We start from the raw sequence: 18,539 nt of genomic DNA, 5'->3' as shown, positions 1-18,539 counted from the left end.
TGTTTATTTTTCAATACTTGTGTGGCACAAATATATCAGGAATAAGTATATACCTGATATAACACTTGTGGTTGTGGGAACACCCCCCGCCCCCCCCCCCCCATTATATATTTTTTTCCACCGTTTTCGATATGCATATTGCACATGTATCACTATATTTGTTTTTTATTTGAAACTTAATAAACACACACGTATTGTTTATCTCATTTTATTTCCTCACAAATAAACATTCTCTGTTGACACCCTTATATATCTTCACTTACACTTTGGGGGTAGTCACGTTTTTATACTGTAAGGTAGCGCCGATACCAATCGCCATATTATACATTCTCCTCTAAATCCACCCAAACTTTGATTACCTTTTAAATACGAGCATGTGTATATGGTTGCTATGAACCTTATATACATTAACAGTCAATTTGTAGATCTGCGTGCTTACTTGTTACGTAGAGAGCATTTTATGGTAGTATGGCTTTTCTTGTTCTGACTGCACCAAAGCTGGTTTTATACTCTACAGGTTGTGGGATGTGTAGGCTTGCTCATGTTTTGGCATATGGAGAAAACTTTACAGACACCATTAGTACCAGCTCATCGGTGAGAAAAGAGGAATCCTAAAATAATTTTTAATCTGTCCATTCCCATGCTGAGCTCTAGTTGGTGGTATCTGTGCATCCCTGAAAGACATCGTATTTAGCCAAAAAACTGCTGTAATATTTTTTTTGGCCTTGGTTGTTATGGCTGTAAAGACTACTTACACAGACAGTGCCATTGTTATTTATGCTACTTTTTAAAGTATTTATGTGTAGTGCTACTCCTGAAGGAGCTGCTGAAAATTGCCCAGGTTCTTTTCCCAGTAGATTGCCCTGCAGTCAGGCACTCTTTGCCTCAGAAACCAGTCTAGGGGTATTATTTTTGTTGTTTCTATTTTGGGAGTAACTGGTATAGGATTGAGGGAATTGAGTGGGATAAGCCAAAAATAAGAACTATGTACAGGTTGTGGACAGTAAACTCCTTTCTGAAATGCTAAAGCAGAAGTTCTTACAATAGCAAACTGTGGACTTAGTTTGTAGTATAAGCAGTTAAAAGCTTATATTACAGCAACCAGAGTAGAGTCCCTTCACAAGGGACTAGATAGACTCAGTGGCATCTTAAGAGCATTAAAGGGCCCCGGGCATTACAGTGCAGTGGGCCCTGCCTACACAATCACCCAAGAGAATAAAAATGCAAATTATCGATAAGGCGATATTTATTGGTACAGCAGTGCCAAGGTATTGACAGCTTCCAAGTTCGGCAGCTGGGTCCAGTGAACACACACACGAACCTGGTCCTGTGGTGGCAAACAGGCATTCCTGTTGTGGGCTCCCCCTCCACAGCCAAAGTTGCCTGACAGCAGCCCAGGGCCGACAGGTGCTTGCCACCTGCTACGTTTGGCGGCGGGATGCACACGGGAATCGGGACTAATGCTTGGCTGGGGCTGGGTCGCTGGGCAGGTGGGGCCCCCCGGGCAAGTGGGGCCCCTGGGCAACTGCCCAGCGTGCCCATTAGGTAAGATGGCCCTGGATAGACTAAGCTCTTCAGAACACCAGCCAATGTCACCTTTAGATAAACACACAGCTGACTCTCTAGCACAAGAGAGGTGGCAGCACCCAAAGGTTTCTAGGATCTCTCACAGCAGTCAGTACTCACAAATGTTCAGGGAAAGTTGGTCGCCTCTTTCCAACATCCATGCAACACCTTTCTCCTGTGATTCTGGACCAGATCTTCAAAAGACAGCCCTTCAGTCAGCTCTCTGTAGCGTCAGCATCCAGGCCCTCAGGTCGCCCACCTGAGGCCTCATGAACAGCAAGCACATGGCATTGCTAGCGTCCAGGCTGTGTTCCTCTCCTGTAGGAAAAGTCCCAGTAGCTCTGTGTCTCATAGTATTTATGCAGTCTCTCAGCAGCCTTCAGGACCAATCTCTCTGGGATTAGCCAGGGCTGTATAAATAATCATGCAGCTATTTGCATTGCTTCACACATATGTTCCAAAGAGTTCTCCAGTTCTCTGGAAAGCAGAAACAGTCAAAACTAGCCTCAGCTGAAACACTGAGCAGACCTAACTAACCACATGCAGCTGCACTGATTACAGCGAGCACAACTAAATTTACCTGACACAACAAATTACAGCCCTACACTGGTTACAGTGAGACAAGCTAAATTTAAATAATAAAATCACAGTCCCACTGAACACAGTGAGCCAGCACTAAATCTAATCCTCGCACCTATCTAGGAGGGTGCTACTTACAGCATGTCCTGAGAAAAAAATCTGAAACTACCAATTCCTTTCAGAGCTACTGTCCCAAAACAAACATATACAGATTAAGAGTTCAGACTTCAATGTCCGTATACCTGTTCTTAATAAGTGACTCGGATAATATTTAAAGTGATATTAAAGGCAGATTTGTTTTTGTTGTTTTTTTTGTGTGTATTTTTTTTTTAAATCAACCAACATGTTATACTTACCTGCTCTGTGAAGTGGTTTTGCACAGAGCAGCCCTGATTCTCCACTCTCGGGTCCCCGGCAGGCGCTACTGCTTGCTATGGGGGCACCCGAACAGGCTCGCTACCGAGCCGCTGCTCTGTCTGTCCATTCAATGCATAGAATGCAGGAAAATAAAAAACCTTGAGCCTTTACAACTACATTAAGCCAGATTCAGCAAGGCAACAAGAAAAATACTGTACCTTTTCTATATGTTCTCTATTGCCTTTGTATCAGTAATACTCTTTGTCATTAGTTGAATAAGAGGTTGTAGGATTTTGTACTTCATTCATTCAATTAATGAATTTATTAATTTTACAGTGTCTCCGCCTGCTCACCCACACGTTTAACAGAGAGTACACCTACAGTCATGTGTGTGTGAGCGCCAGTGAGAGCAAGGTGAGTCTCAAATTTCCAATCTGAGTACTGATTGTTCTAGTGCAGGGGTCTACAAACTTTCTAAACAAAGAGCCAGTTTACTGTCCCTCAGACTTTGGGAGTAGAAAATGCCCCAGCTTCACTGGGGGTAGACAATGTTTCAGACTTGGTGGTCAGTAGGAGTAAAACAATTACATAGCACCTGTGATCAGTAGGAGGAGGTATAGTGCTCCATCATTGGTGTCAGTGATGTTGTCAGAGATGCAGTCTCTAAATGTCACAGTGCTCCTGGAAGTTTATTTAATCAAAGCAAAGAATCTACTGCCTGTCTTGGACAAATGGGGCCTAAGGCACAAGCTGTTTTACAATCCCTGTTTCCTATACTGCATTAATATGGTCTTATTGTAGACCCCTTCTATTATCTGATTTTTTCCAGATGCCATATATTCCCTTTAATTAAACAGACTTTGTTCCTGATGTTTTCTAGTTCAAATTACCTATTGCTTATACTTGAATTGGGTAAATGAAAGTGAACCTGTGCCCAGACTATACACACGTAGACTCATCTCTGTATGTTTAGGCATTGTGGAGAAATGTATTTTCAAACTTAACAACATAGGGAACAGAAAACATAAACTCACCACACATTTTATAGCCTGAATATGTGCAATCACCTGTAACTTTACTAACAAATATGTAGTGGAAGGACCTGCTTGATTGTATACAAATTGAGTGAATTGTTTGGTAGGTTCTCATATTGCATAGTTTTGATAAATCTTAAATTGATTGTACAAATATTGTATTGTTAGATTGTATGCATATGGCGATCTTGGCTTTTTCTTTGAGGGCAGATCTTGGTAGCTTGCCAGCCTTATAATGTAAACACTTAGCAGGTTTTTTCTTAGATGTGTGAAATCTTTGAGGATTTTCTAAAAACAAATTTCCTACATTACAAGCAGCTTGAGAGGTGACTGAGGGCTTGTTTTAAATCTCTTTAGTGCTTGTTAAAAATATGTACAACGTACATAGATTAATGTCCATAGTCTGAGCACAGGTGCACTATAAGATGCTTTTTGAACCATTGTTTTCCTATAACTTTCTGCTGCCGTACAGTCAGTGGCAGACATACATTTCAGAGTTTTCCTGTTCAGGAGATCTTATATGGGCCCACTTTCAGCAGCCATCACTATTGCCCTCTTTGGTGAAATCACAACCCCCCCCCCCCCCCCAGTGTACCTATATAACCCCACCCACTCTGTGAGGCTCCGTTTTTTTGCTAGTGTCCTTAGAAGATGGACCTCTTTTCCTGTTGGAGAATATTTTTTTTCCCATTTTTCACCAGTTTCCCTTCCTTCTTCGACTGACACTTTAGAATCTGTCTGTTTATTGCCTTTTGGCTCACTAGCATTTTCCAGATCAGTCGCCCTCGACATACATCTTGGGAACTGTATCCAAACCCCGCAACACCTACCTGTAATGCTTGCTTGGGACACAGGCGCCTGCGTTTGATGCTCCCCTAGAACAGATTGCAAATAAGAAAACAAAGGGTGCCAGGTCAAAGCAGGAAGTGGTAAAAGCACATTTATTTATCATACACTTACATGTCAATAAGGTGACAAGCAGACATCCTCCTTATGACAGTGTCCACAAGATGGTGTAGGCTGGACGGTGACTCAGGACTGGGATGAGCAACACAGCCACAGCCACTGCTGTGTGCAAGGAGCCGGTTGCAGCAGCAGAAGATGAAAAGAAAGGTGCTGTGTACCTGATGCCCTGCTACCATAGTAGCTGAAAGGCATGACATTGATGCAGTGCTGAGCCTGTCTACAGTTCGTCTCACAGGCTTTTCTGAGGCACCAGGCACAATTGGCTCCTGCTTCTGCTGTCAATTAGAGACGGGTGTACAGTTTGAGCCGAGCAAACATTTGGCCCAAACATTGCCCAATCAGGGCAAAGTGAATAGCTGGTTGTTAAGGAGCAGGCCGAAAAGCGGAAGCGGCCTCCTTAACAACAGATGAATCATAAACTGTCAACAGGCTTCCCGGCTGACAGATGAGTATGTAAAAAAAAAACGGTGTGGGGGTCCCCCCCCAAAATCCATACCAGACCCTTAAGTCTGGTATAAATTTGAAGAGGAACCCCCACACCAAATGTTTTTAAAAAAATGGTGTGGGGGTCCCCCCAAAATTTATACCAGACCCCTATCTGAGCATGCAGCCTGGCAGGCCAGGAAAGTGGGGGGAAAGCCCCCCTCCTGAACCATGCCCCAAAGCACCTTGTTCCCATGTTGATGGGGGCAAGGGCCTCTTCCCCACAACCCTAAGCTGTAGTTGCGGGGGTCTGCAACTTTAAAAAGTAAGCCCCCATATCCCAGCCCCCCCCCCATGTAAATGAGTATGGGGTGCATTGTAACTCTCCCATTAACCAAACAAAAATGTAAAAATAAATATAGAAATAAAAACAATACCTTTATTAAAAATGTAAAAAAATGTCCCCAATGTAGATCCATCGTCAATCATGATGCCGACACCACCACTGGACCCCAAAAAAAAGGAAAAAAAAAAAGTGATAAAGTCTAACCGCCCACTGCAGGCTCGGCAGGGTGACAGTTCTTATATAGGTAAGGGGCAGGGCCACCTGGCAACATCACCTGGTGGTACTGCCCCCTTGTGATGTCACCAACCCAGCAAGCATTGGTCAGTGATGTTACATGGGGGCGGTGCCACCCGGTGACATCGCCAAGTGGCCCCTCCCCTTACCTATATAGGAAATGTTACATGGCGGAGCATGCAGTGGGTGGGTTATCTTCGTCGCGGGTGGACCTTTTCTTTTCTCTTTTTGTGTCTCGCGATGATGGCAGCATCGTAATTGAAGATGGATCTACATTGGGGGCCATTGTTTTTTTATTTTTAATAAAGAAATTGTCAAAAACCGTGTCTGTGTCTTTATTTCTTTTTGACATTTTTTTGGTGAATGGCTAGGGGTACTATGTAACCCATACTCATTCACATTGAGGGGGGGGGAATCTGGAGGCACCCTTGTTAATGGGGGCTTCCAGATTCCAGACCCCCCGGTTCCAAAGCACCCCTCCAATGTTGAGGGCATGTGTCCTGGTATGGTTCAGCAGGGGCGCTAGCTTGTCCCCCCCCCCCCTCCTTTCCTGGCCTGCCAGACTGCATGCTCGGATAAGGGTCTGGATTTTGGGGGGACCCCATGCTGTTTTTTCTTTAATTTTTTTCATGGGGTTCCCCTTAAAATCCATAGTAGACCCATGGGGCCCGGTATGGATTGGGAGGGAAGGACCCCCACACCATTTTTTTAACCCTTTTTTCATACACTACCATACCACACAATACCGGCAATTTAAATGTCATTTTTTTTTCTTTATAAATGTCAGTTTTGCTGCAGCAGGTTCTATACACGGTACAGGTGCACCACTTTACAGGCAGACTAAGGGGACCCCCAGGCACTATAGCTACGAGAATTTTTCATTTTTATTGTATCACTTTAAGCATCATTAAAATCACTGCTCCTTTAAAAGCCATCTTTTTTAACGTTTTTTTTTTACATTGGTACATGCCCCCCAGGGCAGTAGCCCAGCCCCCATACTCTTTTTATAGCCAATAACTTGCATATAAGGCTTCTAAATGGGGAATTTTGATTTTTCCAGTTTGGGTTCCATAGACTTCAGTAGGGTTTGTCATTCGGGTCTGAATGTTTGCGATGTTCGAGAGTTTTAATGTGAACCGAACCAGGGGGTGTTCGGACCATCTCTACAGCCAACCAAAGCCAGTGATGAGGGAGCGGGGGCAGGGCCAAGTCCTGCTGTCTGTGTCTATAGACACAGACAGTGCGGCTCGAGGGCAATTTATAGAAAGTGGCTTTCTATGAGGGGACTCACCAGAGAGGAGAAGCCAGAAGCTCTGGCAGGGGACCTGAGAAGAGGAGGTTCGCGGCTGCTCTGTGCATTTCCATTGCACAGAGCAAGTAAGTATCAACCTGTTTGTTTTTGTTTTCTTTTTAAAAGGCATTTACATTTACTTTTAAAATAAGGAATTTTGAAAAAAAATGAGCTATTCCAGTAGTGCACCCAACCATTTCAGTCCTCAGTAAACACCTCTCAGTTTCTATTGAGGATGTACTCTTTTGTAAAGATTCTGTTGATAGGTATATTGAAGCCTGCCTCTTTTGCACTTGCAGGTCCAGACCTGCAGCCAGCAATTGTTGCTACATCTATTACCAGACTATTGTCACAAGGCACATTAATTGAGATCAGGAACCTGTCTTTGATGACTCTTTTCTTTTTGAACAATTGCAGCTGATGCCCTTGGCCTTATTGTTTGTATTAATGCTGTAGAGAATGTATTGGCCATATCTGAAGCCCATATATGCATTTCCTTTCATGGTGAAGGCCATTAAATTCATCAAATTAGGGAATCTGGTGACCTTTGTCTGCATCATTTCTTCTCTCAGACAAGGGAATTTCTCACATCAGTAGAAGGGGAATTTATCAACATCAGCAGACATACAGGAAGCCTATCTGCACATTCCCATCTTCCCTCAACATCAGTTGTCTCCAAACCGTAGCCTGAAACCCAGATGCGGCTTTTTGCTAGCCTTTATCTGGCTCTTGGGGCACTATTCCTCCCCATGATATAGGACACTATTTGTCCCACTGAAACCAACAGCGGGGCACTATTTCTTCCACTGATACCAATTATGAAACATTATTTCTCCCAGTAATACCAATGATGCTCCTCCTACTGACCTCCATCCCTGAAGCAATGTTTATTCTCACTGATGCTGGTCTACCTCCAATGACCACAGTCCCCAGTGGAGTTGAGACTTCTCATCAACATTCTGGAACTGAGAGCCATCAGATTACCTTGACAACCCTAAACCTCCATCTGCAAGGTCACCCTTTCAGGGTGCAGTCAGGCAACGAATGAAAACAAGCCCTATGTCCTCTACTTTACAAATAATTTAACTTACCTGTAAAATCCATAACTTGGAGTATAGTGCAGGACACAGGCCCCTTCCCTCTGTCTCCTGTGGTCACTGCTCGCATAAAACCTGGAGTCTTACGGAGTGGGTGGTGCTATTAATGTGCTCTATTGGCAGCCCTATCAAAGTTTTTTTTGCCATTGTCCAGTGACCTGGACAGCCTGCATATAGCCCATAGTTTATGAACACAAGCCTTGTGTCCTGTACTGTACTCCAAGATAAGGATTTTACAGGTAAGTTGAAATTTTCTTTTTCCATTTTAAAAACAATGTTAATATTGTTTTATGTTAATATTTGAGTATAAGTCCAAATTTAAGGACTAGTGTTTTTAATGTTTAAAAAAATATGGATAGTGACAGTGCTTGCACTAGTTGCTTATGAGAGAAAGAAGGCAAACAGAAGAAATGAGTGACAAAGTCATATGTGCAGTGAGCTTTCACTGACCGCTGTTCTGATACTCTTATATAATAGGCACTGGAAGTGTTAAACAGTAATAAAGGTAAATTTAAGGTTCTACAGGAAACTGTAGAGTGTGCAATAATGTTTGATATGTTATAATGGGTTAGAGTTTATTTCCGCCCTCTGGGCATGAATAAAGGTAATTATGTGGCAAATGTAGTTAGTGCGTACCTCTTTAGTAACTTGCAAATTTTTATTTTAGCTGTCTGAGATGTCAGTTACACTTCTACGTGACCCCTCTCTTCCTGGAATGGGGATATCATCTCTCACACCTTCCAGCACCTGTCCATCCCTGGTAGAAGGACGATACTGCAGCCCAGAGTCCAGGTCGGTTATGTATGTTTAAACAAGCTATGTGTGACAGATGTTTTTGCTGGTTCTATAACAGGATTTATTTTTGCTCACTAATGTACAATATATAATAAAGTTTAACTTGCTCTACACAACCTAAAGTTATTTGGTAATGTGCATTTCAGGAAAGCCACGGTCTATGCATGTATGCTGTCATGTGACATTAGCTTGCTTTGCTTATTATTAAGTTTTACACCTTTACAATATAGTGTTTTATTGACACTGCCCTTGTGATATTTTCAGTCCCCAGCCACTCTCACTAGCTTTCAGTCCTGAGAGGGATCTTCCAAGTCCTGCCAAAGAGCTGCAGAAGTCTCCCTGCACAGGGCTCAAGATACCGACTTGCTTGTTTGTTCCAGATATACAGGAAGTCCGGGTAAGGTAAGTAGAAGTTGGAACTGACTACTTTCATCATTTACGTCTGGGGTCCTTATGTTGTGTATGTGTCAATTCTTTGAAGTTCAGAAATGTAAGTAATTATTGAAATAGGTTTTACGTTATTGACTGGGTTAGATAAAAGAATTCCCCATTTGTTGTGCTGAAATGACCAGAAGAAGTAGAGCACCTTTCTGATTAGCTGTTTTAGCACAGTTATAAAACAGCATGAAGACCTCTTGCAGGCACCCATTATTTCTGGAGTGATCCAGCTGGACCTTGGAAATTAATCATTTTTAAAAAGGCCAGGCTGAGGCTGCTTTATGCTAGAATTTAGTCATACACAAGTACCCAAACATTTTTAAGATACAACTGTGAGGCCTACCAACCGTCATTACATTGTGTAGGATTTGCAATGTTCCCTGAGAAGCAACTTCCATTATGCTATGAGTTGTGCTTTAGGAAAGGTTCAATAAAACAGATACAGAAAAATCAAGACATTTAATTTTAATAAAATCTTGGACACCAATGTGTGAGTCATTAGTAATTGGTAGGTATACAATAAAAACATATGGCATGAAAACCAGGACTCTCAAACTTTAGGCCTCCTGTTAAAGCTTTCTGAGCCTTTACTAAATAAGGATGCTAGTGACAGAGAGTGTCATAGATGGATATTAATATTAAAATAATTTGAAATATACATTTGCACAATGAAGCAATGGATCAACGAGTGATTGTTAATAGACAGTGGGTAGCATATACAAGTGTTAATCATTAGTTTGAAATGCTGAATTTATGGAAAACAAGTAAAATCTTTTCTTTCTTCCTATCAGCCCCATTGTTTCTAAGAAGGGGTACCTGCATTTTCTGGAGCCTCACACTGGAGGCTGGGTGAAGAGGTATGTGGTGGTCAGACGTCCATATGTCTACATCTACAATAATGATCGGGATCAAGTGGAGAGGGCCATTCTTAATCTCTCTCAGGCTCAGGTGGAGTACAGTGAGGATCAACAGGCCATGCTAAAGGTAAAGTCGTGCCACACCTACAACCCAAATTATTGATAACATGTTCCTGGACCAGCAGTGTAATGTGGATGTTATGTCCAATAGGTAGTTGAGTAAGTGACATCCATAGATTAATCAGTTTTGTTCATGGCAAGAGATGCTCAATTACCACTAGTAAATAACAACATAAAGAGATGAAGGTGTCATAGATAAGAATGAGAGAATACCTGTCTGCCTTGACAACCCCATTTTACCTCTTGAAATTCACTCTTGATCATGAAACCCTTTCCCTATCCTGAAATCTACTGTTCCTCCTGAAGCCTTCCATCTCACCTGAAACTCACTCTCTATATAACCCCTCTCTTTATCCCTAAACCTGTACTCCATCCTCAAACCCACTCCTTATCCTTAAAGAAAGTAGCAGGCTGAGCTGGCCAGGAGTGGAAACACCAGCTAAAGTGCCTATTTAAGCCTGTGCCTATTGGTGCCTGTGCTGACGTTAAGTTGAGGAAGTACCTTGAGCATTTTTTGTATCTTAAAATGTAGCTATATTAATGTGGGTCAATTTTTTTCTAGTTGCTTTTTTATTATTGAAATAACTGTTTCTCACTTTTTATATTTCGTTTTTGTATTCTAAAAACATTGTGACAAAAGGGTTCCCAGAGCACTATGGGTTACCTTAAGGGAATGCCCAGTAGGGCAGCATGCTTTACAGCTCTAAGAGAAGGGACTTAAACTGCCTGCTAAGAGATAAGTCAACTGCTGGGACAAACTATTGTTAGCCTGAAAAACAATGACTTTCTCTCAGGAGTCTCTCAGGAGTCAGGACAGCTGAAAAGTAATTTTGCTACTAATAATATGAATAAGAGATGAGACTGATAGAAGACTTCATAATAATAATATTCAAAATGTCATATTTTCCTAACAAAAATAAAGAAAGTTGTTTGTTTTAGTTCTGGCAAATTACATTTAGTGCTGGTTCACATTGCCGCTACCACTAAAGTAGCGTCGCTTCCAGTGCGACTTCGGCGCGACTTCGGCGCGACTTAGCACGACTTAGCGCGACTTTGACGCGACCTAATCGCGAGGCAACTTTTTATTTGGCCAATCACAATATGATGTCTTGTGACCTAATTTCCTTTTCCTGTTTTTTTTTTTTTTTAAAAACGTAAAAAAAAAAAAAAAAGAGCTTTTTTCCTATAATTTTTAAGAAGCACATGCCTCCAAAGACGCCCAAAAAATGCCCGCAAAATGTCTGCAAGAAAAAAAGCCAGCCGCAGAGAAGCCGTATTACAGAAAATAAAAATGCTGTTTTTTAGGGGTTCTGGACATGCTACAGAGCTGAAACTTGACAGGTACACTTTTTAGACACCCAGACACTAAATCCCAAAAATGACATGCCTGCCTAAAAAAATGCCCCCTAAATGCCTGCAAGAAAAAAAGCCAGCCGCAGAGAAGCCGTATTACAGAAAATATAGTAAAAATGATTTTTTTAGGAGTTCTGGACATGCTACAGAACTGAAACTTGACAGGGACACTTTTTAGACCCTCCAGACACTAAATCCAGAAAATGACATGCCTGCCTAAAAAAATGCCTGCTAAATGCCAGAAAGAGAAAAAGACAGCTGGTAAGACACTGCTAAAAATTATCAGAAAAATTATTTTTTTTAGGGGTTCTGGACATGCTACAGAGCTGAAACTTGACAGGGACACTTTTTAGACCCCCCAGACACTAAATCCAGAAAATGACATGCCTGCCTAAAAAAATGCCCGCTAAATGCCTGCAAGAAAAAAAGACAACACGTAAGACACTACAAAAAATTAAAAGAAAAATGATTTTTTTTAAAGGTTCTGGACATGCTACAGAGCTGAAACTTGACAGGGACACTTTTTAGACCCCCCAGAAACGAAATCCAAAAAATGACATGCCTGCCTAAAAAAATGCCCGCTAAATGCCAGAAAGAAAAAAAGCCAGCTGCAGAGAAGCCGTATTACAGAAAATATAGTAAAAATGATGTTTTTTAGGGGTTCTGGACATGCTACAGAGCTGAAACTTGACAGGGACACTTTTTAGACCCCCCAGACACTAAATCCAAAAAAATGACATGCCTGCCTAAAAAAATGCCCGCTAAATGCCAGAAAGAAAAAAAGACAGCTGGTAAGTCACTACTAAAAATTAAAAGAAAAATTATTTTTTTTAGGGGTTCTGGACATGCTATAGAGCTGAAACTTGACAGGGGCACTTTTTAGACCCCCCAGAAACGAAATCCAAAAAACGACATGCCTGCCTAAAAAAATGCCCGCCAAATGCCTGCAAGAAAAAAAAGACAGCTGGTAAGACACTACAAAAAATTAAAAGAAAAATTATTTTTTTTAGGGGTTCTGGACATGCTACAGAGCTGAAACTTGACAGGGACACTTTTTAGACCCCCCAGAAACGAAATCCAAAAAATTACATGCCTGCCTAAAAAAATGCCCGCTAAATGCCTGCAAGAAAAACGGCCAGGTTGACAGAAGACATATTCATTTTTTAATGAAAATTATGCTCTTTTCTTTTTCACTACCATTTTTTTGCAAAGTCGGATGACAAGTCGGATTACAGGTCGCTTCAATTAAGATAAGGAGGCGACTCCCATTGAAGTATATGGGACAGGTCGGATCACTGGTCGCCTGAAAGTAGTACCGGACCCTTTTCTGAAGTCGGAGCGACCTTAATAGCGGCAATTAAGACGGCACTGATTCAATTACATTGGTTTGGTTATGTCAAGCGACCTGGGGCGACACAAGTCGCCTCGTGAGTCGCCCTAGTGTGAATGGGGGCTTAAGGTTATGCACAGTAGCAGTATTTTTCCTATTAATAAGGGAGGTAATGATATAATTTCCATTTTAATGTAAACACATGGCCAATTCCTGTCTTAGTAGTTATGTCTCTTTTTTTTTTGCAGACCCCCAACACCTTTGCTGTGTGCACGCAACATCGCGGCATTCTGCTGCAGGCCAGCAATGACAAGGACATGCATGATTGGCTGTATGCCTTTAACCCTCTTCTGGCTGGCTCCATTCGGTGAGGATATGTGATTGACTGCAGAGCCCACTCCATTATTGGGAGGGAGAATCATAATATATTGAAATCTGATATAGTGTACATGTGTGTGGTGGTTCTGCAAAGACAGTGGCAATACTGTGGACTTGGATTATTCTGAGACAAATGTAACATTTCTTTTTTTAATTGCAACAAACTGCTGCTCAATCACCCAATGGCCTGTACACACGATCAGAAAATCATAGGAAAAATACTGCGATCGTACGATAATCTGATAATTAGTACAGAGCTTTTGAGAGCCGATCACGACAGTTCATCCGATATTATCTGATCGGACAAGCACGAAAATTTTTCTCGTATGATACCAGATTGTGTGATTTTCTTTTAATCCGTACAGTTGTTGTTAAAAAATACAATACAAATATAATACAACACATTAAATCATTTCAGAATTTTTATTCTGTCGTACGAGAATTTTCATCACTTTAGTAAACTCTTTGATTTTAATATGGGACTCATTCATCTGATAATCTCATCGTGTGTACCAGGCATAAGTACAAAGTTCATACAATGTAAAAAATTATTTTCTATATTTGTGTTACCAATGTCTCTGAAACTATAATATCCATATACTTTTAGAAACACAGTGGTGGCATATTATTTGGAAAGTAAAATCTCAGAGAAAATTAATTGTAAGAAAATACATGCTGTTACAATTGGGCTGATTTTCTAAACCTGGAGAAAAGGATAATTGAGATGTTGCCTAAAGCAACTACACTTCACTGGTCATTTTACACAGATTAGAAAATGATATCTCACACATGAATGACTGTTGTTTTTAATTTCCTCTCCTTCCACACTGGTATAAAGTGATTTCTGGCTCGGGCTGAGATAAATACGGTCTGCTTTTCTGCACATGACTAATCTACCCACCAGAGTCAGCCTAGTTCTAGAAAAAGGAGAGCAGTCAGAACTTTCCATTTAAGTCACAGGCCTCAGCAGATCTCAAGGAGAAAGTTCAACTTCCCTGCATGAAACACATAACTACAGCACATGATAACAACAAAAGAGACTGATGAATTGAGAGATCATAAGTTGAGAGATCATGAGTTGAGAGATCATTCACGCATTGACAATCAGTGTGAAGGAGACTCTATTAAGACACAAATGCCACCACTGACCAGAAATATAAGGTTGAGTTTCCATATGGAGGATTAAAGGGCCATCACTGACTACCAGTGTAAGGGGAACAGGAGTTTCAATAGAGATGTGTCATAGAGCCACAACTAACCACACAGGTAAGGTGGAGCTAATAATAGTGGAGACAAGGGCCTGGCATGGGGTGCGAAAAGGGCCACCTCAAGGGTATGAGAGAGTATAAACTGAAAGATTTTAAAGGCTAACCGTGGGCCATAAAGAATTTCCACTAACTGCATATGCAAATGGGTGGCAAACAACATGGGTAAAACAAGGGAAGCTACTAATTACAATGTAGAGTTTTAACAACAAGGGGATTTGAAGAACTACGAAATACTGAGTAACTACCACTAGTTTTATGGAACTGACAGTTAAAGGCCAACTAAGGCCGCTACTGCCAAATGATGCAGACAAAGGTCACCAGATTCCCTAATAAAATTATGTTATGGGGCCCTGGCCCAATGCTGTGATATAATGTGACTCATACAAGTGACCCTCTAGGAAGATTTACTATTCATGCCTCAAAAATGAGCATTATTGTGTATTTTACTGCAGTGAATTTAGCAAAAATAAACATGATTCAATAAAACCCAAATTCAGCTTACTTTATAAATGACATTCCTTTATCTAGCTGTAACATATTTGTTATAAATTCTGCATTTTCTCATACTGATTATTTTTCTTTCCCATTTCAATTCCCCTTTACTAAGTATTTCAGACACTATAGACTTTACTGTTATCCATTGTTTTCAATGGGTGACATATGTTTATATAGTATATGTTCCTGTGTGAGTCAAATAGAGTCAAATGTTGCTGGGATCACCATTAATGGATTGTAAATGTCAATAATATTCAGTGGCACCTACAGCAATCTGATCCTCCAGTGCATGTTGTGGGGTATAAAGAGTGCTTTATATGTTAGGTTCTGCCCACTTAGTGCCAGAGCAACACAGGGTCAGAGAATTCTGAACATTCAGAATCATATAAGAAGAAAAAAGAGCCTGATCCCTTGTTCACCAACCTGAAGCGAACAAGTCTATGTCATTGTATTTCGACGCTAGACGTGCATTTGCTTGTTCTACAAAGGGACACATAGGGGTTGACTTATAAAGAATTTGCATAGCCATTCCCCAGTGAAAGTGCATGTTCAGAGCAAAAGGGGAAAAAACACATGTAACTAGGCCATATCCTGTACTGATAAGGTTAGGCTCACACTTCTGCAATTGATTTTTCTGCTTTGATTTTGATACGACTTTAGGTGTGACTATGTAGTGCAACTTGGATGTGGTTTGCATATTCTTTGGGGCCAAAATTGCACTGGAATCGTAGGAAAGTAATACAGGAACCTTTTCCAAAATCCTGCCATGCTGAGTTATATATTTGTGAATGGGCAAAGTTGAAAACAACATGATTTCCATTGTAATGCAATTTTGTGCCATTCAAGTCTATTTTATTTTAAATCAATTATTTAAATTCAAACGTCACAGAATATAATCTGTCTACATTTGTTTTTGCCCCATTCTAACAGAACAAATGTACATGAACTTTGACTGGGCAATGGCTATGCAAATTCTTTATAAATCAATCTCATAAAGTAGTGAAGCCAGGATCAGAAGGATGGCATCGGAGTATGTGCCTTCAAAAAGTTGGCAATATCCACTCTCATATTAATAGTTTTATATGATATTATTTGATTTGAAAATTCAGTTGTGTGCAAATGTTTGGCTCCCACAATTCAGCAGATAAAGAGTAACTGTGTATTAAGAAATATATTTTGTTGGAAAAAAATATATATATTTTGTAAACATATCATGTTTTCCCCCTTGTAGAGGTTATATTTGCATCTTTTCAGCAAAACTCTTGAGTTGAGGAGACTGTCAAAACTTTTGCATACAACTGTATTGTATCGGAGAGCACATAGGACAGTTTTATTTTCACCTATGTGTCTGGTGTGGGACAAACCTATTGCTTTCTAATTTGCTACCAAAACACATCTATGAGCCAAGCAACACCCATGATCCTTTACACACTATGCAGAGGTATAAACATGGACATGCATTAAGGAACTTTATTAAATGCATTAGCACATGAGCTGTAATGTGCTTTGGCGCATAAAATGGTGTAAATGTGGCCTAATGTTTTTGGGGTGGAAAGGTGACATTTCTCGTTAAGTGACTTTCTCTCTTTCTTTTTCTCTTTCTCTGCTCCTTTCATAGGTCCAAACTGTCTCGGCGCAGAACTGCTCAAATGAGAATTTAATGGGTGCCCACACACTTACTTTCTTTCATCGACATGTTAACGCATTAATTCACCTTAATCCCAAACTACACACGACAAGAGCCTCACTCCTTAGATCTCTGTACTCACACTTACTTGTACTGCTTGTATGGAGACCTTCTGTACTCGTCTTATGGTTGGGGAAGCTATCCTGTGGCTACTTGGCTGCAGCTGAAACACAACTCTAGGCACACCAATGAAATGCCACATAGGGCTGGGCCTGGGGCTACGGAAATTTAAGGGGATGGGGACTATCCCATGTTTCTTTATCTTATTACAGTTCTTTATTATTTAAGTCTATGGAAAAAGCATAACAAATTAACAAGTAATCAAATGTAGAATAAAGCTATTTAAATTATACAAAATTTCTAGAACTGTGCAGCTACCATTACCTGTTACAAAGGAGGATGACAGAATAAAAACAGCTTAATGGTACATAATCAGCCCTTTAGATGCCCATAGAGAGTAGTGATGTCATGTAACCTTAGCCACCAGTCAAATATCAGCTTTCCTCAGTTTAGGCTAATTACAGCAAAGAAAATGATTCCAGACTGGTTTCTTTGAGTTACTGCAATTTGGGCATTTCCCATTGCCTTATTAAATGAAACTATGGCCTAGGAGTTTCAACAACATTTCAAGGGCCTCATAGTGCCTATACACGGCTTAAAGAGTCTCATTGTGTTGCCTTTTTTTCTGTATCTTTCTACTTTCTCCAAACAAATGCATTGAAATTAATGATGTTTTTTAATCTGGTCTATAAGTAAGTAGGCCCAGTGGAGGAAACAGTAGATAAATTCATAACTGATTTGTTGTTGGGCCTTGGTGATCACATTGACAGCACAGATAACTTACCACCCCCTCCTCCTTCCCCTGAGGCCAGCTGTTTAAAAAATAGGCATGCATTTATAAATGAAAATCTGGAAAATGGTATAAAGGGACATGCCATATGTTATGTTATGTGCCCTTTTCTAACACATCAATCCCATTCCTTCAACAAACCAAACAAATCTAGGTGTGTAGCCATCACCTGTTCATGTGGATGCAAGCTACTATTAATATGAATTGAAGTGTCTAGTTATTCTGTAGAGAGCTAGGTTAGCACATGGTAAGGCTTATATAGTCAGGCAGTCCAAAGGGCAACGGTGAAGAACAGCACATAGTGACCAATCAGATTTCACCAGTCATAATGGTAATATTGTCAGAATAATGACAGAAGTTCGCTTGATGGTCTCCTTTGGGCAAATACACCATTGAATGTTCCTATTTTTAAACAAAGGCGGAAAGGTCTGTCTCCACACTACAGGCAATGGAGCATTTTATGTTACACCAGTATATGTCTGCTTGCTGCTTTGTGTATCCTGAGTACTCTGTGAGGCCATAATAGACACAGAAGTTCTTTTTCATTCAATCACATATACTGTGTTAGGCACATGTCCTTGCAGCATCTTAGTTATTATTTTTTTGTGCATGGAATACATTTACACTGAATACTGTACAGTGGTGAGCCATGGGTACATTTAACACATTTTTCCACATAAACATAAGAGGCACAAGAAATGTGATGCTTTGTAGTAGACCCTACAATCCAGTTGTAGTAAGATCTTAAGATCTGTAGTAAATCATGTCTATGTTGTACTAGAAGAATATAATACATTTAACCAATGTATATGCGAACGTATACATACATTACAATTTACAAACCAAGGAAAAGCAATGTTCTTCATGGAAAAATTATATTTGGTGCCACGTTTTTCCATTCTTTTCAGTATATTTGTAGTATGCCGTATGTCACTGGTGACGTGGCTCGGTGAATGTCACAGTGTAAAGTGTAAAGTCAGGAAGCATAGCAATAGTAGGAGATTGCAGTCATTGTTTAGAGAAAGGGAAAATAATATAGGGAGCATCAACTCTTGTTTTTAGTTAATTTACCAAT

General features: G+C 40.5%; 1 protein-coding gene across 7 annotated transcripts in view; it reads left to right on the top strand.

Annotated features, from left to right (window-relative positions):
- The window catches only part of KIF1A (kinesin family member 1A), a 234,155-nt gene extending 217,359 nt beyond the window's left edge, over positions 1–16,796 (top strand). For all 7 annotated transcript variants that reach the window (XM_082249386.1, XM_082249385.1, XM_082249384.1 and 4 more), the window contains 6 exons: positions 2,839–2,916; positions 8,561–8,685; positions 8,953–9,090; positions 9,918–10,110; positions 13,035–13,153; positions 16,546–16,796. In XM_082249386.1, coding sequence (XP_082105512.1) covers positions 2,839–2,916; positions 8,561–8,685; positions 8,953–9,090; positions 9,918–10,110; positions 13,035–13,153; positions 16,546–16,588 — 696 coding nt within the window. In that variant the 3' untranslated portion in view covers positions 16,589–16,796. The remainder of the gene's footprint in view (positions 1–2,838; positions 2,917–8,560; positions 8,686–8,952; positions 9,091–9,917; positions 10,111–13,034; positions 13,154–16,545) is intronic.
- Positions 16,797–18,539: the final 1,743 nt, after the last annotated feature.

The sequence above is a fragment of the Pelophylax lessonae genome (assembly GCF_965119305.1).
Source record: "Pelophylax lessonae genome assembly, chromosome: 3".
NCBI classification, from domain to species: domain Eukaryota; kingdom Metazoa; phylum Chordata; class Amphibia; order Anura; family Ranidae; genus Pelophylax; species Pelophylax lessonae.
This window is presented reverse-complemented; position numbering and strand designations above follow the sequence as displayed.